This window comes from Cyprinodon tularosa, unplaced genomic scaffold (assembly GCF_016077235.1).
Source record: "Cyprinodon tularosa strain WSP-4 unplaced genomic scaffold, ASM1607723v1 ctg89, whole genome shotgun sequence".
Classification (NCBI taxonomy): Eukaryota; Metazoa; Chordata; class Actinopteri; order Cyprinodontiformes; family Cyprinodontidae; genus Cyprinodon; species Cyprinodon tularosa.
The window spans coordinates 1,785,231-1,806,345 of NW_024039662.1; the positions used below are offsets into that span (position 1 = coordinate 1,785,231).

Sequence of the window (21,115 nt, forward strand, 5' to 3'; positions counted from 1 at the left end):
TTTCACAGATAAATATGTGTTGTTTAACTTCTCATTTTTTTTTTTATTAAATGCTTTATCTTTATTTTGTTTAAGATGTCATCAAGTTAAATATGTGTTGTTTAACTTCTCAATTTTTTTTATTACATGCTTTATCTTTATTTTGTTTAAGATGTCATCAAGTTTTAAATTAATTCAGATTGAGTAAATAGGATCTATTCCTTTTTTTTAAACATATCTTTATTTCGTTTTCCAACTTATACAGGCAACAAAACCCCACACAGTGAAAGACAGGAAAAATGAAATAAATGAAAATAAGTACCGGTAAGTCATAAATAAAACTAAATCAGGAAAACCTGTAACAATATGGTCTAAAAAGAATAACATAGCTAGTACAGAAAGAAAAAAAAAAACAATACAAAAACATGTAACAACATTAAAGCTCAGATTATTTAATCAATTAAAAGGATACATAAGCAGATATCCAGGCATTACAGTTTCACTATAATAACTGGTTGAATACACTCTCAAGTATAGTTCCCTCGAGGAATCTTAGACCAGAAAAGTCCATAGAGTCCCTTCTGTATAGTCCATTCACTCTCTATGCCAATGTAATCTAAGAATGGATCCCATGTTTTGTGAAATAACAGAGGTTTGTCCTTAAGGCAGTGAGTCATTGCCTACAAGGGAATTAGTTCCTTCACACTCTGCAACCACTGTGGAAGAGCAGGAGGTTTGTTAGAGATCCATTGAAGAAGAACACACCGTCTGGCACCAAATAGAAGAACATCTAGCAGTCTCCGCATACAAGAATTTAAGTTCAGTGCAGGATGTAAACCAAGGATACAAGACAATAGCATCTATTCTAATGGGCTTTGACTGGGCCATTAACATCCTGAGTTGAATCGAACCTCTTTAACCATCTCTTTTCTCTGCTAAAAATAAATAAATAAAAATAAACAAAGAAAAAACCCCACATCCAAATATTTTCCAATAATGATAATTATTATTATTTATTGCATGCAGTTGTAACCTACAAGTTTCATGTCTGTTCAGTGAGTATTCAATGTTTCAAGTCTAATCTAATGAAATGCAAGAAAAAAGGACTCATAAATATCTTTGCTCTGTAACTATGTGAACAGGGTGCACCTCTTTTATCTGATAAATCTATAATCTTAATTTAATAATTTGTGTTGAACAAGTTGATTAATCTGTCTACTGTATGTGCATGTTTCTGTTTGTATCTTTAGATGAATCTCAATTTTATTTGTGTATGAAAGTCTTTGAGCATCTATACGATTTAAATACAGTTTTATTTAAACTATGAGCTATATTTGCTTCATGTAACACGATAAATATTCCTCAATCGAAGGAAACTAAAAAACTGAATTCATAGAAACTTTTCAACATTTTTATTACTGTCTATTAATGTAATTTGTAAAATAATTTTTATTGTGGCATCTATTTCATTATTTGATTTATTTGTCAAAAGCGGCTTAATGTGTGTCTTTATTTCAATAGGATAACTTTTTCTATGTCAGTCTTAACTAAAGACCAGTTTTGGTGATTGCACGACAGAGATTTTACCTGATGATATATCATCCTACCTGAGTGTTGGCTCACTACAGCTCCTCCATAGGCCTTTGGTTGCTTTCCTGATTATTTAACCAAAATTCTGCAGTTATAGAAAAAGTACTTATAGGATTGGTATCCACTTTAATGCAAATGTGGCATAAGTTTTGTTTCTGTGTATTGTTACAAGTAGTTTTCTAATAAAATTATCTATAAATGTAATTAGCAGGTTATAATTGGGTTCTTCTTCTTGTTGTGTTTTATGGCAGTTTGGAAACTAGTTTAAGTGCATTACCACCACCAACTGATAAGGAGTTAAACGAGGAAACAGGAAACAAGACTCACCCCCAGACATTTTTTTTTAATGAAAAAACATAATAAAATAAAATAATAGTTTTGCAAACTGTATGTTTTAACCCAACATGATGAAATACATAATCAATTATAATTACTAATCTGTCTTTATGTTTATGTCACTTAAAAGTATTTTTCCCATCATACTTTCAACCGTTTTCAAGCTTAAATCTTTTACTTCGAGGTATCTTTCTGCAGTTTTCATGGCTATTTCGATTTTTTTTGGTTTTCTTTGTCGTCTCAGCACTACAATCAATTACTTCTACAATAAAAAGTACACAATCCTTCTTTTTAAGAATCAATGAGTTTTCTGCAATTTGGGGGCACTCTTCCAGAGGGTTTGAACTCTTTTGGGCCCTATATTTGGGTTATATAGTACTTTTGTGTGTGTGTGTGTGTGTGTGTGTGTGTGTGTGTGTGTGTTTGTATATATATATATATATATATATATATATATATATATATATATATATATATATATATATATATATATATATATATATATATATATATGTATATAATTTTTTTTTTATAAAATATTGCCAATTAAGTGTGTTACTTTTTTTTTTTTTTTAACAATGAAAGCATAAACAATCTAATCCCTTGTGTGGAGTGTAAGATTATTTCAAATCTTTCAAATGTGTTCCGTCTCTCCTCACCTCCTACGTCACTTCCGTCTTTGCTCGACGTAACCTTACGTACATCTCGCAGTGATGGCTGCGCCGCCCGATACGGAGAGTTTGGAGTCTCGTATCAGTAAGTCTTTTAAACAAATCCCTCCGAGTCGGTGTTGCCTGGGTTTAAGGACGGAAAGTAATTATCATCCGTAAGCGGTGGAGGAATTAGCAGCTCATTTCAGCCTTAGCTGTAGCAGGAATAGGAGCTCAAAGCCTGCCGCCACCTCCAGGATGCTAACCTATAGCTGCCAGCTGTCAACACTCTGACAGGCGTAGTTTTAGCTTCACCGCGACAGCTACTACCGGCCATTAGGGCAGAGTTTTTAATTATACTGATGTTACAAATGGTAATAGCTGCTGTTTTTATGTTGTAGTAGAAAAGACTACACCTGCTGACAGAAAGCTAGCTACAGTGACACTGTTAGCAGCTGAGGTAGACTCACCTACACGATGACAAGCTGGGATGATTTTTCAGTTGAAGGGTCACGCGGCTAGCAGTGGAAGCTTTTGGGCTGTCTTTCTTGCTAACTTCATATTTACACCTATTTTTTATTGGAAGGAATTTTTTTGTGTGTTTTTCTTGTCTACATGGCAAAATCTAGCCTGCATCTGGCTTTTTGTTTCTTACCAAATGTTAATTATTTGAGCATTAATATAGTTTTATTCTAAATAATATGTTATCATTCTTGCAAATCATTATTTTGATTTGCATGGCGATAAGCTAGTGATTTATTTACATAAAGAAGGAGAGGGGGCATAAAAAGTTTTACTTCTTCATACCACTTTTTAGACAATTTACATTAATGGATGTCAGTTCTCTGGCTGTATATGCCAACAGTTTTTTGTGGTGGAGATTTTTGTTTCTATTTATGTTCAGATAAATTTAGTTAGCTTGGAAATTGGTGTTTGGTTTGTTTTGATGGGTTTTATTTTGTGTGTATTTGATTGAATCATTTATTGTTGGTCTGAAATTGTCCGAAAAAAAGAAATCCTTTACATAAAGATAGTTTGATAGAAGGAATTACAATAAAATATCTTCTGTATAAACAAATATATATTTGTTGTCTGAAATGCAACCTTAATATAACCAAATTCACAAAAAGTTGTGGTGTTTTGTTCAGCTCACCTCCTAATCCTGTTTTGTTCATCTTTGTTGACTTTTCAGACAGAGCCACAAATCCACTGAACAGAGACACAGACTGGAGCAGCATTAATGCCTTCTGTGAACAGCTCAACAATGATTTGGAGGGGTAAGACGAGACTCTAAAGGCCACAGGGATGTTTGCAAGCTGGCTATTGCAGTTTATTTATTGGGAATCAAAGTGGAAATTTATACAAACTGAGGATTTCCATGTATTGCTTGAGGGAGAAATAAACATGGATTTAGATTTCTGATATTAAAATATAAGTAATTTTAGGTGTCCTTTTTCATAATTGGTTACAATAAAACCAATGCAACTTGTAGGGAATATTATGTGATCGTCCAACATGAGTCCATTATTGTGAAAAGTATAAAAAGTGAATAATGGTTTTGATTAGGGCTGAAACAATTTATTGGATAATTGTGATTAATTGATATTGAAAAAAATCCTGAACTAATTTAGTAATCGATTAATCATCAACTGGATTACAGAGACTCTAAAACATCATTTAAGCTGAAAGAGCAACCTAGCTAGAGCAGTAATTATACCAAAATTGAAAAAAAAAAGATCAAATATCTGGCCCTTAAAATAAAAATAAAGAAACGGTTTCCTCTGTTAACAAGCTCTATCCAGAGCTCTTCAGCTGGAACATTTTTTTGGTTGACCTGGTTTAATTCTTTAAAAAAATCGTCTTGAAGGAACCTTTAGCCATTTGATTATTAATCTATTTTTCGTTAAAAATAATCGACAGATTAATCTATTAGCAAAATAACCGTTACTTGCAGCCCTAGTTTTGATATTGTTATTACAAATAAAATTCAAATGCATTTGGTGTGCATTTGTGTTCAGCCCCGCTGAGCAACCCTTTAACTTGCACTCCTTTAGGCCATGTCTCTATGGCTACGTTGTCACTGCACGCCTTAATGCTCAAATCTGCTCAGATTTTCAGGAATCTGATTTTCTTTTCTGGTCGTTTCCCTTATTTTACAATGTTGCCTATATCTGACTAGGGTGAGCTGCTTGCTACTCCAAACTGACCTGCATATTTATAACAACAATAAGAGTGTTATCAGACATAGCACAACAGTAAACACTGAGAAATAGGTGTTATGATTTAATGCACAACAGAAACCATTTAATGTTTCAGCTGGAAACGCGTAAATAAAAGAGGAGAAAAAATAGTTGTGGTATCTTAGGGAGATCTTAGTCCGATGTAGCATAACACAATGTTTGCATGCAGAGGCGCTGCCAGGAATGGTTTGACAGGGATGTTAACAGCTACAGAGACTAAACTGCTCTAAGAAGACTTGATGAAATCCAGTATCCGACTGCAGCAGGAACAAATCACATACTTGCTAACTTCCATAGCATTCTAAAGACCTGTGTTTGAAGGGTTAATTGCAAAATTTTCCATATGGCCCACATCCAGATGGATGGTTCCTATGAGGCTTGAATGATGTTTTATCTCTGTTTATTAACAGGTCTAACATCTCGCTGTCTCTTCAATGCGCAGAGCTACTGACGCTTCAGATTGTTTTGCCACCTGCTTCAGTTTCATGATAGGAGGCTAAAGTTGTAACAAATGATGATGGAAAGTGATTTCAAAGTTGCATCAAATTACTCTTGGTCATTCTCTCTTGTTTTATAACAAGCTTCTGACTATTTCAAAGAACAAATATTTACTTAAGGGAAAGAAAATAGAAAATTACTAAAGGGTCGCCCTCTACAGGCAGTTGGTAGTGCTGGATTTGTTTTTAGGTGCATCACATTCAAATCGACAGCTTCTTATTTCAGGTTTTAGTAGCAAAGAAAAAAGAAAAAACTATAATTTTTCTTCTCACCTTCTGTTGCAGACCTCAGTTGGCCACCAGGCTTCTGGCCCACAAAATCCAGTCCCCCCAAGAGTGGGAGGCCATGCAGGCACTATTGGTAAGTTACCAAAATACACATCTTTACAATGCGGACTGTTTCCTACACCCTGCTGCCCTCTTTTTATGACCCGTTTCTATTGTTTGAACCCAAGGTTCTGGAGACGTGTATGAAAAACTGTGGGAAAAGGTTTCACAGTGAAGTGGGCAAGTTCCGTTTTCTCAACGAGCTCATCAAAGTAGTTTCACCAAAGGTAAGACTTCTCATCTCCTAAAAATGAGCATCTTTCTATCTTTTCTTTAGATAAACTGTTGAATAAGCCTTTCTGTCCTGGATGTCCAGTATTTAGGTTCTCGCTCGCCGGGACCAGTTAAACATAAAGTGTTGGAGTTGATCTATAGCTGGACGTTGGCGTTGCCTGATGAGCCTAAGATCTCTGACGCCTATCAGATGCTAAAGAAACAAGGTAGGAAGCTGCTAGCCTGAAGATGAATGACGGGTAAAATCACACTTTCTGTATTCTGGTTTCTTTACTTCGACAGTGTCACATATATGTCTTTAAGAATAGCTAAAGTAGCTCTGATTTTAAATATTTTTTTAATCTGTGTCTGTGAACCAGGTATCATTAAACAAGACCCAGAGCTGTCTCCTGACAAACTTTTACACCTTCCTCCACGCAGACCTAAAAATGCCATATTTGAGGATGAGGAGAAATCAAAAGTAAGGAGCTCCCAAGCAGTTAACATAATTTAATCATTTAATGAGGTAAAGGCTCCTACCATCGGCTTAACATGTCTCCTTTCTCTGTTTGCTGGATAGATGTTGTCCCGCCTGCTAAATAGCTCGCACCCAGAGGACCTAAAAGCTGCTAACAAACTCATAAAGGAAATGGTCCAAGAGGTAGACTCTGTTTTCTTATTGCTTCCATTTGATGACATAATGACGTGTTTCTGTTGAATTTAAGGAACTCAGAAAAAACGTAACTTTTTTCTAACTTTTTTAAAAATTTAGACCAGTTTGGTGCAAAAGTGTGAATTAAATGCAAATATTCTCTATTTTAAAAAGGCTTAATTTTATACCCGATGACCCACTATGATGTGATGATTAAGCAAGTTCCAGAGAACCACACAGGTTCAGGTGTGATTCCTACGGAAAGCTCTTCCTGATAGAACTGGTTGAATTTATTTCTTGGTGTGGATCCATCTTTTAAAACCAAAACCAACTTTGTTTAGGTTTGAGAATTGTTGTCTGGTTGGGACACCTAACCGCGTCAGACTTTCACTCATCTAATCAGATTCCTACATTTGATTAAGGGGATCATCAGGATGTTATTCAGGGGATCATCAAGGTTTACATCTCTCAGTAACAAGAAGAGCTGGAGCAGCAGAGTTGCTGGCTGCGGTAACACGGAAGACTGAGAGTGTTCTAGTTTTTAAATATGGTGACATACGCATCATGCTGAGGGTCTGTTTCACGGCCATTGGTTTTAGGGTGTTACACAGACGGGACAGAATAATGAAGAAAGATGACTTGAACTGAATTCTCTACACTTCATTTGGCTTTTGAGGAGCTGAAACTGAGACAGGGCTGGATGTTTGAACAGGGAAATAATCATAAACGCATAAAAACAGGTTTGACCAAAGAAAAAACAGGCTTACAGTACGTAAACATCTGAAAACACTGACGGTAAGTCTGTTCCTGGAAGCCAGCCAAGGAAATGTGCTCCATGGATTGTGACTGGACTGGCGGTTTCACTGCTGCTTATTGAGACATTTTACCAAATATTAATCAGAAAGTTGTTTAATGTTAGACCTGATTGGGTTTGATTTAAAAAAAATCCAAAGTGAAGTCAAATTCTTATTTTTAGTATTAAGTAATTTATTAACGATATGATATGAGCTCCATGCTGGAACGGACATTATAGCATCTGCTTTAGCTCATTTGTGAATTTGAAAATTTAGCTCAACAGGAAGGATGTTGTGGGACACCATGTTTTGCTTTTAGATCTTTTCCATCCTGATTATAAAGCCTTGCAGAGACTTTATGCTGTGAACTTTCCACTCACACCTTTACCTTTATTATTCTTTGTCTGCTGCCTACGATGGGTTTGTACATGGTTCGGTTGACTTAGTTGGATGTTGTTTGTTCAGGATCAGAGGCGAGCAGAGAAGGTGTCTAAGCGAGTGAACGCCATCCAGGAGGTGAAGGAGAGCGTCGCTCTGCTGACTCAGCTTCTGCAGGACTATGACCGCACGGCTCCTGCTCAGGACAACGCTGACCTGATACAGGTGGAGTGAAACACGGATCCTTTGGCTTCGGCTCTTTTTTTTTTTTTTTCTCACACTCTGCTGTGGTTTGATCCATCAACATGAAACCTGTCTGACTTTCTCTCTCCTCGTCGTCAGGATTTGTACCATCGCTGTGAGAAGATGAGGCCGACGCTGTTCAGGCTAGCCAGTGACACAGAGGACAACGACGAGGCTCTGGGTAAGCAGCACATTTTAGTTTTTTCCCATCCGCTAATAAGTATTTTGAGAATTTGATCACTCCTTCTGGGTTGTATCATCTATCTGTCTGGATTTTTGTTATATACTGATATTTTTGTTGAATAATGTTTGCTCGCTCCTCTGCGCAGCTGAGATCCTCCAGGCCAACGACAGCCTGACTCATGTCATCAACCTGTACAAGCAGCAGGTGAAGGGAGAGATTGTGAATGGAAACACGTTAAATACACAGAAACCTGCCGGTGGGTCTCAAAACGGACAGAAACTATTTAGAACGAAAGAGGAAATCCCTGTTTTTAGGACTTTGATTGATGCTGACTAAAATAATGTCTTTATTTTCTGCCCTGCTGCAGCACTGCTAGACCTGTCAGGATTGGACACCTCCCCCCAGTCACCTTATTCCTTCCCTGAGCTCCCCACTCCCACAGACAGTCTCAATGCTCCCTCACAGGACACAGGAATCAGCCTCCTTGACGATGAGCTCATGTCACTCGGTAACATTTTCTTTAACCAGTCCCATTAAGTTCATGAAGTCTTTAAAGATTTGTAAGACTTGAACCTGCTTCTAAACTATGAATCTTTGTACTTTATGTAGGTTTAAGTGAAGGAACGCACCCATCTAACCCCATGTCACAACCAGAGGACTCCACAGCGTGGGATTCCTTCCAGGTGAGAGACCGGAAACGATTTTCCAGATCTGGGAAAGACGTTCAGTTATTTACTCCTTCTGAACCCCACTGAACCTTTTCAGAGCGCCTGGTTAATCTTCGCTGTTTCTTCGCAGTCCTCTGACAGCATTGAAGCAGATGTCCAAGCAGCACCTAGTCTCCTCCTGAATCCCGACCCGCTTCATCACTCTCAGGCTGTTTCTTCTGGCTCCAACCCTGGGAACTCGGCACTGGATGAGCTGGACCTCCTGGGAAAGACGCTGCTGCAGCAGTCGCTGCCACCGGAGGGTCTGCAGGTCAAATGGTATGTAAAATGAAAATAGGGGAGAGCTAATAAAAAATACTCCCTTTGAATTCTTATGAAGATTTTCTTTACTCTCCTCATCCTTTTACTCCACGCAGCCAGTGACATATTATATTTGATGGTAGTATAACTGAAAAAAACAGTCAGGGGGGCTTGAGAAACCTTCCTCTCCCATGTTTCCACCAGGGGAAACTTGCAAGCTGTTTGCTGAGTCATACCTTACAGAAAATATCTTCCACTGCCAAGTTTCTGTATCTTGAAAACCCACAGACTTGAGGAGCTGCCTCTAGACTTGTACTTGACAGAAGAGTTTAGTCTTGTGAGCTTGCAGCTCTCTGTGAGCTAGTGATTTGTTTTCAGTTGTTGTAGCTTCATATAATAATCAGTAAAGTGATTTGGCTTCAGTAGAAACAATTGATGTAACAACAAGAAGAAGCTTTACATCCCTCCAATCATCTCTTCTGTCTTTTAAAGCTTCATCATTATGAAGAAAAATTGATCCGCTTCCCGTACTACTCGTTCAGAAACGCCAAGTTCTCTTGTTTAATCAGTACAGCAAACCATCATCTTTAAAATTAAACTTCATCAGAAGTGACCTAACATTGAATAGAGCAGTTTCACCATCATGCTTTAGGAGACACTGATTCCCATTGAGTTTAAACGCTTCGCTTTTGTTAAATGTGTTTTCCTAAGTCCTAAATAAAAACATATGTTAACTTAAGCCGGGGATACACTGTGATATTTTCAATCGTTGCACACAGCTACAGCTCAAACTGTATGAGGAAACCACAGGGTTTAAAAGTTCACTACTCCCGATGCATGTTCTCACGCTGTGCGGCCCGACGCTCTGATGCGATCCTGCGAAGGCTGACTGAATTTCAAACATGTTTGAAACATGACCTTACAAACTTTACCTCATAATTCCTGATTGGAAGGTGGTTGTGAGAGGCTAATCGCCCCTCAGTACCCCCTGTACACTACAGGACGCATAATCAGGCTGAAAGTCAGCCAGATCGCAAAATTCTCCAACGACTGGAGTATCGGCTCAAAAAAGGCAAAAATCGTACAGTGTGTCCCTACCTTTACAATGGCCGACTAAATTTCAAACGTTTGATTTTCTCCCGACCTTACGATTCTTCATCGGGTGGAGGTCATGAGAGGCTAATCGCCCCTCGTTACCCCCTGTTCACTACACGATGCACAATCAGGCTGAAAGTCGGCCCAGTCGAAAAATTCTCACTCGGCTTAAGTAGGTAAAAAAATATGGGATTTCTTAGTTTCCCACTTGTCTGTTATCAGGGCCTTTGTGAACAAATAGTGTCTGACTGATAGAGGTGTAAATCACACCCATCATCGCGATTCGATTCAGTATCGATTTCCTGACCCAACGATTCGATTATTTTCGATACTCAAGAATACACCACAATACGATTCGATTTGATTAATTGTTTCATTTTTTTTTTAACCTTACAGGCTAGACAATGTTTCAAATTTGAAACAAATCAATGAAAGCTGTAATATCGTTATGCATCTTTTTGAGAAACAACAGCAAATAACAGAAGTAGAAAAGTTTTACTCCACCTATTCCTATTAAAACCTCATTCACTGAAAAATAATAATGCCCCTGCGTTATAGATTCTGAAAGGCCTTGCATCAAAAAATACTGCACAAAATCAGTGCAATGAGTGCAATGCAACTTTGGCTCTAGAGTGTCGACATCCTCGCCCCCTCCACAGACACTCTGCTGCACCTCTCCCAAATTGTAGGTGACCGCAGACAGGAGGCCGGCTTGTTTTGTTTTTATGACCGAAATTGTGGAAAACAACTTGTTAAGTTGGACCAGCTTGAAGAGCGAGGTGCGCGAAACAGCCTTTTTTCACCTGGATCCCCTCTATTTTTCGCCGTTATGTCCCTCCGTTGTCGGACAAACTCGCGCCAACTTCATCTCTGTCTCAACCTTATCTAGACCTACAGCGTGTTGCGCAGACCACGCTTCAATATTGGGCATAAATCAAAAAATGTCTGTGTCAAGCTCACTGCAACACACTGCTGCAAGAGTATAACCAGGAAGCGAGGTAGGAGGGCAAAATAAGTTTAGCGCCACTGCAGCAAGGGAGTCAGAATTACGCCAAGGAGCAAATGGATAAAAATAGACCGGAGGGGAAAAAAACATGAATCGATAATCTTGCGGACGTGTCGATGCATCGGATCGTCGGCTGTTGGATCGATACAAAACATGGCTATTTACACCCCTTCTGACCGGTCACCCGTGTTCATTCAATGGCCTCCTAAAGAACTTAAAAACCCTCTGGGTCAGCCTCCCGATACTTTAAAGATGACTCAATATTGAAGGTGTTTACAGTTCACTACAGTCCGATTCTTTTACTAGCGTTCTAACGTGATAAATAATTCATCTTAAATATCATTAACTGCACATCTATTTATGGTTGAATTAATAGCCCTTAAGAAGAGATTTTTATACATAAGGGTACATCCACATATTGATCTGTTCTAAGCATCTAACCAGCGCTCTGATGGGTTCATAGTCACCTGATGACATTTTGATGTAAAGCTGTGTGTCGTCTACATAATTATTGCAACTGATCTTGTTGTTAGCTATAATCTGAGCAAAGGGGAACATGTAGATGTTGAATAGGAGGGGCCCTAGAAAGGAGCCTTGAGGAACTCCGCATGTGATTTTTCTGGTCTCTTATTTAAAGGTACACTATGCAACTGGTGTTGATTTTCCAGTGAGGCTCCCTCCAGAGGGCGAAAGTAAAAGTGCACTGTCGTAAATATGCACAGCTGTTCTCCTGGTTTCTCCGTCAAGCCAGGCGCACCGCAGCTGGCGCGACAGAAGCAGCGAGTTTACATGCAAAGTCAATGGTTGACGCGCGTCAAGGCGCAGCAAAAGGTCCCGCGGCGCGTTTTGAGGCAGCAGGCGCAGCACGTCTGAGCAGCTGAAGCAGGGAGAGAGACACAGCGCTGATGATCAGAGGCTATGATCTCTCCTCTTAAACAGTTTATTGACGCCTAAATTAACTTAAAATGCAGAAATCTGCCGGCAGAATATGCAGTTTGGATTATTTAGATGAAAAACACCTACCAGCTGCCGCGGTGAACCGCGAGGAGGTGACCTGGCCAGAGGCTGCTGATGAAGGGGTTCCTTCTGTCGGCGCACCGCTGGTATGTGGGGGTCTGAGCGGCTCCGAAAGAAAAAATATTGAAGGCAGGATAATAATCTGAATGAACTGACGGCACTGATTTCGTTTTCAGGTGTATTTTCTCATTTAAACACATATTAAAACTACTTTATTCCAAATGATCACAGCAAATATAGCTGCAAGGCAGAGAAAGGATAGTGAAGCTCCGCCCAACGCGCGTCAGACACACTTTTGCACCGCACAGCCAGAGCGTCAGAACTAACTGGTTCAAGCAGCAAAAATGAAGCAGCAGACACGATTTTGCTAGTTTTGCTGCGTGAACGTAGCATAACTGCACAAGGATCGCCACTGTGCTAGCAACGAGCATGCTTTTAACTGGGGGGTGTAGCAGTTCTCGCCGTAAAGCAAGACTGACTCTCACGAGACTTCTGAGCCTGTGGGTGCGGGTCGGTGCTCCTGCAGTTGCAAGTGCGGTATTTCCCCCACAGACCACCAGGGCGGCCGAGAATACCTTTGTTCAACCTGAAATGACTCATTTAATCATCCAAAACGTTATGGAACACATTAATTAACTGAAAAATGTTGCATAGTGTGCCTTTAAAGTACCCCACTGACTCAGGTGGGACACCTGACATGATGGATGTGTTTATGATTTGATTCAAATCAGACTCTAAAACAGGTAAAACCTTCTTAATAAAACCTGTGGCTCAGCTGCTGAACAATTTCTTCTAAACTTTTGTAGTTTAGGCAGAATTGAGACATTTTAACAGAGTTTATTCTAACAGGAAACAGTATTGGTACTGGTGTTGGTGATGTTTCTAATACGTTGTATTTTTTCAATAAAGAACTTTGCAAAGTCATTGCAGGCCTTTTTAGATCGATTTTTATATATATAGTTAAAATGTTAATAATCTGTAGGAAAGTGTCCCATGGTGGTCCAAAGGGACCAGAATCTGCTCAGTTGGTGTATTTAAAGACTTCATTAGTGGCTCAGCTGCTGATCTTTTCTCTTTAAGGGACAAGCAGCAGTCCAAGCCCACACTGAGGGATCTCCAGAGCAAGTCAGGATTGAGCACAGCTGCACATCCAGTTGGAGGTTTTGTGCCCGATCATCCCGCTCCCAGCCTCGGAGGCTCACTGCTGGACAAATCTCCAGCTCACTCAGCAGCTCTGTCCCCAGAAGTTACCCTGGCTAATGTTTTTGTACCGCTAGAATCCATAAAGCCCAGTAAGTACACACCCCAAATCTACATTTCTGTCATTCTTACTGCAATCAATATTATTATTTTCTTTTTGTGTTTTTATAATTTGGTGATTTTGGGTTGGCGGATTCCTTTCGCTTATTTTTTCCCATCTCCTTCTCCAGGTAGTCTGTTGCCCATAACCGTGTTTGACGGCCACAGTCTGCGGGTTCTTTTCCACTTTGCCCGTGACTCGCCTCCGTCTCGACCCGACGTGTTGGTGGTGATCATATCCATGTTGTCCTCAGCCCCTGTTCCTGCCACCAACATTCATTTTGAAGCTAAAGCTCCACAGGTTAGCAGAGATTAGCCGATGCAGTTCAGCTCCTTGTTTCCTCATTAGAAGATGTCTGAAGGTTGTTAACCCTTTATAGGACACTTAGTGAAATACTTTGAAATTAGAATTTCAAGTCAATTTTCAAGGTGTTTGTAGAACAGAACAGGACATTTTTACTTTTGTAATATTAAAAGAAATAACCCTCAAAATGCATGCTGACACAGGAACTTTAGTGGTTTACTTTTTAACTTAGCTTATTAACATTTTAAATTAGCTTTAACTTGGCTTATTACGTTTTTAACTTTTTTTAACATAGTTGGTGACATATCACACTCGGTAGGCAAAGTTAGACTACTGGCGATATATTCTATCAAGCAGTTACACTCAGCTGTAGGACAGAGGTGGACTTGCAGACCTTATTTGACATCACAACTTTTGCCTTGTTTGATGTAAATTGGTGTTTATGTCCAAATGAGCAAAAATGCTCATTTAGATATAGACACAGTTTTGATTTAGGGGTCTCAGACTACAGGTGGGAGGTGGAAATTTTGATGTTTGTTTTGTTCTTTCCAGTCTGTGGGGGTGAAACTGCAGCCTCCATCAGGATCAGAGCTCCCAGCATTCAACCCGATCCTCCCTCCTGCAGCCATCACGCAGATCCTGCTGATAGCCAACCCTAATAAGGTAGCTATAGATCCTTAAAGATTGAATTGCACTCAGTCAGGTGAATTCCTGCAGGAACTATAGGAGCAGTTTAAAATCCTTTCGGTGACATGTTAGAGTGAGCAGATTGTTTTCTTAAAACTTCTTCACTTCAGAGGATGCATTTATTGCTTCAGTCGTTGAATATAAATACCATAAGTATAGGTAATTTACAGAAACATAACCTTTCCTTTTTTGTTTTCTTTAGGAGAAGTTTCAGCTGCAGTACAGACTAAGCTTCTCCATGGGCGAGCAGGAGCACAGTGAAAGCGGCAGCGTAGAACAGTTTCCTAATCCCGAGAAGTGGGGGAACCTATAGCACCTAAACACAACCTGACAGACTCTGCTTCAGACTCAGCCTCCCTCTCTTGAATGCTCCACCTCAGCTCGTTTTCATTGCAGCCACACTGACGAATATTTTTTCTGGACGGTTATTTTCTTTATGGATTACTGTCATGCTCAGTCAGTGTGATGTGTGCCAGCTTCGCTCTCATTTAGCCATCAGTGTGTAGGTCTAGAGTCTGGGTTTCTGTGGCTGCATTCAATGGAGCCTGCAACTGCTTTTCATCCCATTTTGAAAGGAAGAAAACAAACGTGTGCATGTTTGCTCATTCTGTGTGCTTTGTCCTTGTTTTTTTAACCTTTTTTTCTAACTTATCTGCATCAACCCTCGTGTCAGCATGCTCTGCAAACATGGGACAACATTTTGGAGGATTTCTGCACAGACAAACACGTGTTTAATTTGTGATTACTTGCTTCTGTCACGGTGGCTGAGTCACTTTTCGATTGCACAAAGATTGATTGTTCTTATAGTACTGTTTTTCTTTCTCTTGTCACTTCCCCCTTCGTCCTGTGTAATGAACAAAATCAACTGTAACATCAGAGCTGTGTATTTTCTGCCATATGTGCCTATTTTGCTGTTGTATTATTTAAAAGTTTTAAGCGTTTGAATGGACTTACCCTTTTCATCTGTTACATGTTATTCATTAGCGCTGCTGTGTCTTTGTGTTTAAACACATGATTTCCTGGGTTTAAGTTAATATTAAAGCATTTAGCAGATGAAATTGAATATCAACTCAAATATATGCAAAATGAGCTGTACTCTGATCTGTGTGCACAGTGTCTCAGTCGAACATGGAGTTGTTTTTACATTAATGCATGGTGAACCCTCACAGCCCCCCAATCACTTCACATATATTCAGTATGTGCTATATGATGGAGAAACTGGCCTTTGGGTCGGAGTTTGATCAGTGTGACCTGCAGGAGCGCAAAAACTTATGGGAAATGTTTTGTTTGTTTTTTTTTTAGTGATCCTAAGAACTTGTGCCACTTGTGGAAAGATCCAAGTACAACATCTGCAGTAGACAAAAATGCACCGAAATTAATCTAAAAGGAAAAACTTGATGCACTTACCTGTCTGTCCTAGAAAACTTGTAGGGTTACAAGAATCTGGCTTGTTTTTTTTTTCCTTCTGCTGGGTTTATACTGTAGTTTTCATTAGACGTCAAAGAAACTTTTCTGCTCACTTGCAATAGGAAACTCTAGGAGCTCAGAAGATTAAAAACTGTCCTGTTTTTGTGAAAATGAACTATGATGTAAATAATCTTAAATCTGTGAACTGGGTCAGTAAAATGGGCAGATTTTCCAACAGTCTTATTCTGGTGTTGTATGCTCCAAATGCCTCCTGGGGCATTTCCGATGGCAGAGGCAACAGTTTCTAACAATAAACTCTATAGAAGAGGGTTCTGAAAGATGCAGAGAAAACCCGACCAAGTGGCCATGTATGATGTGTTGGAGAGCCACGCTCAACATATACCTGGGAAATTGGTTATCAGGTTAAGATAGTCCTCTTTTAGTCTGATAAACCTTAAATAATCCAGTGCTAACGAAGAGTCGCTTAAATAGTATATTCCTTTATTTTGATGTTAATCCGGGGATAAATGCAGGTGATCTGTGGAGACCTCAGAGTTGGTCAGAGAACATTACATAAAAGACCTCATGACCTCATCAGATCAGGGTTACAGCTGAGTTTTTAAAACAATATTGCAAACTTTCACAGACCTGGATTCCTGTCGGTATGAAAAGCATGATGCCTTAGATCAATGGAGGGCTTTTGGTTCAACACACATGAACCAAGTAATTAGATGATGGATAACTGACTGCATACTGAGGAAATAATTCAGTGGCCATTTTATCCGGGTGTGTTGAACCAAGGCTGTATCTTTAAGTTGAAGGAAGTGGAATTGCCCACCCTTAGGTAGTGTCCTTCCAAATAATCTGTCCTTGGTGACTGCCATGTTTTGCTTGTAACGTGCTTTGATCCATTATGCATTTCTGCCTTACCATGCTGCCTTTGTTACATGAACTGACTTCCTCCTTTAAGCTCTCAGCAGAAAGCTTCGGTCAAAACTCTGAAACGGAAATGACTGTGCTAAAAAGCGCCAACAGTGCAGATTTACTGCTCATGTTTAGGTGGTCTCTGCTTGGCCCACCGTTCCTACAAGACCAGAAACATAGCTGTTAGATAACTCATGGAAAAGAGGTGTGTTGAAGATTAAAGATGCTGACAAGTAACTCGATTTTTTTCTCGACACTTTGATGATTGAAAAATAAAACCACTTACGAATCAAGTTATACTATGAGTGTTTCTCTGCTATTTTTGATCTTTTATATTAGCTTTTTCGTGCAAGGGTTCTGAAACCTCTGACGATGTTTATCAAATGCAAAGTATTTTCCTCACATATGTAATTGCAAAGTTCTAATTCAATTCAGTTTATTCATATAGCGCCAATTCACAACATGTAATCTCAAGGCACTTTACAGTTCACCAGATCATACAGTCAAAGTGATTCAAAGGTTTGTATCTAAGGAAAACCAGTTGATGTCATTGACTCAAATGCAATCCCTCACACTAAGCATGCTTGTAGCGACAGTGGAGAGGAAGAACTCCCCTTTAATAGGAAGAAACCTTCAGCAGAACCAGGCTCAATGTGAGCAACCATCTGCTGAGGCCGACTGGGGTTCAAAGTGACAGGAGCAGAGATAGAAAAAGTAACTGTAAAAGGCGGCACCGTCCAGAAAACACACAGCCAGGCAGACGAGCTCCGAGCCAGCTCCCATGTCAGATGATGAAGAGAGCACATTCAGAGAAACAGGACTACACTGAAAAACAGGCAGATCTCCAACATCTATAAACAAACGTGTTGATGGCAGCAGAACAGCTGATTTTTCTCTCCAGGATGGTAACCCAGGCTATATAGTCTATATATGGATATATATATCTATATATAGATATATATAAAGATGTGACTGTAAACTTACAGTTCTAACGTTTTCTATATACATACATTATATATATATATATATATATATATATATATATATATATATATATATATATATATATATATATATATATTTTTTTTTTTTTTTTTTTGTCTAGAGAGCTGTTCTTTTTTTTACTGAAACAGTAAAAAATACAGCTATAAAATAAATGAATAAAGTTTAAACAAGCTATGATCTACTTTTGAAGCTTTTTGGAAATTATTTTCGATAAATTCTCAATTTCAACATAACTCTTCTCTGATCTAGTACACATGATTTTTCAAATCTGTTCAAAATCTCATGTCCAGCATGCGTTTAGCATAATCTAGCAGTCAGTTTGTTGTTGTTCAGTCTAAATAATGAGGAATCTAAGACCTATTTTTCAGATATTATTGAAGGTTAAATGTTTCTATTTAGCAGCCAAAGCCTCCAACGTTATTAAATACATCTAGGAATAAGATGCATTACTGCATATTTAAATTTTTCTCTTTTTTTTCCCAAAAACTTAAAACTGAGAAACTCTTAATCTCTTTCAAGATTCTGGATTAGAAGTCATTTTTGCACACAGGTGCTTTTTCTGATGATGGACTTGCTGGAATCAAACGCCCCCTGGTGGTCAAGCTCTGCCAGTTTGTTTGGAAGGTTCAACACCAAGCAGTTCAGAAAAACAATTAAATATTATTACAATGCACCAACATGTTTTTGACAACACTCAGTTTTCTCCACATCCAATAAGGGATGTATTGTTGCTCCTAGAATAGCTGTGACCATTTGCTCACATGCAGAACACAGCTAACAAATAAATAATCGGACTTTACTCTGGTGTTTATTGATCTGACCTGTCAGATAAAGGAGAAGGTCTTTCCCAAACCAGTCTGTGATGAAGGTTCTGCTGTTTTAGGTGGTACATCGCATATTCTGAGAGAGTCTGCCCAGGGAAGCCCACCACAAGGGATGACAATAAGAAATAAATTATGAATAAATGTATCCTTCTGTAGCACATCTAGTAGGTTTACTGAAGAAAGAACATATTAAATGGATGTTGATGATGCTCCAGTCAATCTTATATTTGGTGCCAAAAATAATTCAGTAGTTTTTTTTTATCAAGTCTGGACTGAATTTCACCATCTGCAGTCAATGAAACCTTTACTCTATTTGTGAGACACACAATATGTTTTTAAATTATTTCTTGGCATAGAGAACCCCATAAAATTTTATAAAACATGAAAAGGACCAGTGTATTGACTGGTCAAACTTGGACTCATCTATGGATCATTTCACACTAACCTTTGATCAGTGTTTTTAGATCCTGATATGTTTATATAATGAAGACGCTCCAAGAACCACCACTGAACCCAGCTGCTGTGTCTCTGGTTAGAGGAGCCAAACCGGTGGACTGAGGAGGAAAGTGTGCTTCATGGAAGGAGGTGATATGCTCTGGGAAGCCAGATCAGTGATCCGTGATTTTTTCTTTTTAGAAACTCCTCCAAAACACACTTTTTTTTTGTTTTGTTTCCAATTTGTAGGTTTTACATAACTAAATGTACATAATATGTTCTTCTATCTATCCTGCATATCACAATCAAATCCTGACTCTTCTTTTTTTTAGGTATTTTCTTTTATTTTTACCACTCGTTTTGACTAAACTCTTCAATCGAGAGTCAAGTCAAAACAAATCTTGATTGAAGAGCTGTTTTTTTTATTTGATTAATCTATCTCTGTTACAGGGATATGTACCTAAAGCTTTTAAGGTTGCTGTAATTAAACCTCTGCTTAAGAAACCGTCTCTTGACCCAGATGACTTGATCAATTATAGACCTATATCCAATCCTCCTTTCTTATCCAAAATTCTTGAGAAAGTAGTTGCCAAACAAGTTTGCGATCACTTACACCATAATGAACTTTTTGAAGAGTTTCAGTCTGGCTTTAGAGCTCATCATAGCACTGAAACAGCTCTGGTGAAAGTCACTAATGATATTCTCATGGCCTCAGATAATGGACTTGTATCTGTGCTCGTCCTGTTGGATCTTAGTGCTGCATTTGATACAGTTGACCATAATATTCTTTTAGAAAGACTTGAATATTTTGTTGGAATTAAAGGAACAGCACTAGACTGGTTTAAATCTTATCTATCTGATCGAATTCAGTTTGTTCATGTTAATGATAGATCTTCAACACGCTCAAAGGTTACCTGTGGAGTACCACAGGGATCAGTGCTAGGACCAATTCTCTTTACTTTATACATGCTCCCAATTGGTAGAGTTATTAGACAGCATGGGATTAATTTCCACTGTTATGCTGATGATACCCAGCTATATCTGTCTATAAATCCAGATGAAGCTAACCCATTACATAGATTACAGGCATGTCTTGAAGACATAAAAACCTGGATGACTCTTAACTTTCTGCTTCTGAATGCAGATAAAACAGAAGTTATAGTCTTTGGACCAGAGTCTCTGAAAAAGAAACTGATTAGCCAGTCACTTCATTTGGATGGGATTAAACTGATTTCAGATAATAAAGTAAAAAATCTTGGTGTTATTTTTGATCAGGACCTGTCATTTAAATCCCATATCAAAGAGGTTTCTAGAATTTCCTTCTTTCATCTGAGGAACATTGCAAAAATTAGAAATATCCTGTCCAGGGGTGATGCTGAGAAACTAGTCCATGCATTTGTTACTTCAAGGCTGGACTATTGTAATTCTTTACTATCAGGAAGTCCACAAACTGTAGTTAAAAGCCTTCAGCTGATCCAAAATGCTGCAGCCAGAGTTCTGATGAAAATTAAAAAGAGAGATCAAATCTCGCCTATCCTGGCTTCTCTTCATTGGCTTCCTGTTAAATCAAGAATAGAATTTAAAATCCTCCTTCTCACATATAAAGCCTTAAATGGCCAAGCTCCATCTTATATCAGAGATCTGATTGTTCCTTATGTTCCTAACAGAGCACTTCGCTCTCAATCTGCAGGTTTACTAGTGGTTCCTAGAATTTCTAAAAGTAGAATGGGAGGCAGATCATTTAGTTATCAGGCTCCTCTCCTGTGGAACCAACTACCAGTTTTAGTCCGTGAGGCAGACACCCTGTCTACTTTTAAGGCTAGACTTAAAACTTTCCTTTTTGATAACGCTTATAGTTAGTGGCTCAGGTTATCCTGAGCTATCTCTATAGTTATGCTGCTATAGGCTTAGACTTCTGGAGGACATAGGGACCTCCATTTCATCATTCTGCTTCATTCTCTCTCTGTTCTCCTATTCTGCAGAATCTGTTAGTTCAATCTCTAACCTTCTGCTCTCTCTGCTTTTCCTCAGAGTAGCTTTGCCTCGTCTGTTCCTGTTTGG

General features: G+C 38.8%; 1 protein-coding gene and 1 long non-coding RNA gene across 3 annotated transcripts; one reads left to right on the forward strand and one right to left on the reverse strand.

Moving 5' to 3' along the window:
* Positions 1-358: 358 nt before the first annotated feature.
* Positions 359-3,069, reverse strand: LOC119775690. Its single transcript, XR_005279686.1, has 3 exons — positions 3,026-3,069; positions 2,565-2,699; positions 359-695 (listed from the first exon to the last, which is right to left on the reverse strand). It is a non-coding gene; the product is annotated as an uncharacterized LOC119775690 (long non-coding RNA).
* LOC119775689 (ADP-ribosylation factor-binding protein GGA1-like) lies at positions 2,587-15,522 on the forward strand. Of its 2 annotated transcripts, none has more exons than XM_038273748.1 (17): positions 2,587-2,661; positions 3,748-3,832; positions 5,578-5,653; positions 5,748-5,846; positions 5,936-6,059; positions 6,213-6,313; positions 6,413-6,493; positions 7,744-7,881; positions 7,999-8,080; positions 8,229-8,339; positions 8,451-8,591; positions 8,693-8,766; positions 8,882-9,069; positions 13,250-13,461; positions 13,600-13,769; positions 14,325-14,435; positions 14,662-15,522. In XM_038273748.1, exons 1-17 carry the CDS (start codon positions 2,619-2,621, stop codon positions 14,770-14,772), a joined length of 1,947 nt encoding a protein of 648 aa, XP_038129676.1. In that variant the 5' UTR covers positions 2,587-2,618; the 3' UTR covers positions 14,773-15,522. The 2 variants fall into 2 exon arrangements, with proteins under 2 accessions (XP_038129676.1, XP_038129677.1); XM_038273749.1 differs by having other exon boundaries at positions 8,960-9,069.
* The last annotated feature ends 5,593 nt before the right edge of the window (positions 15,523-21,115 follow it).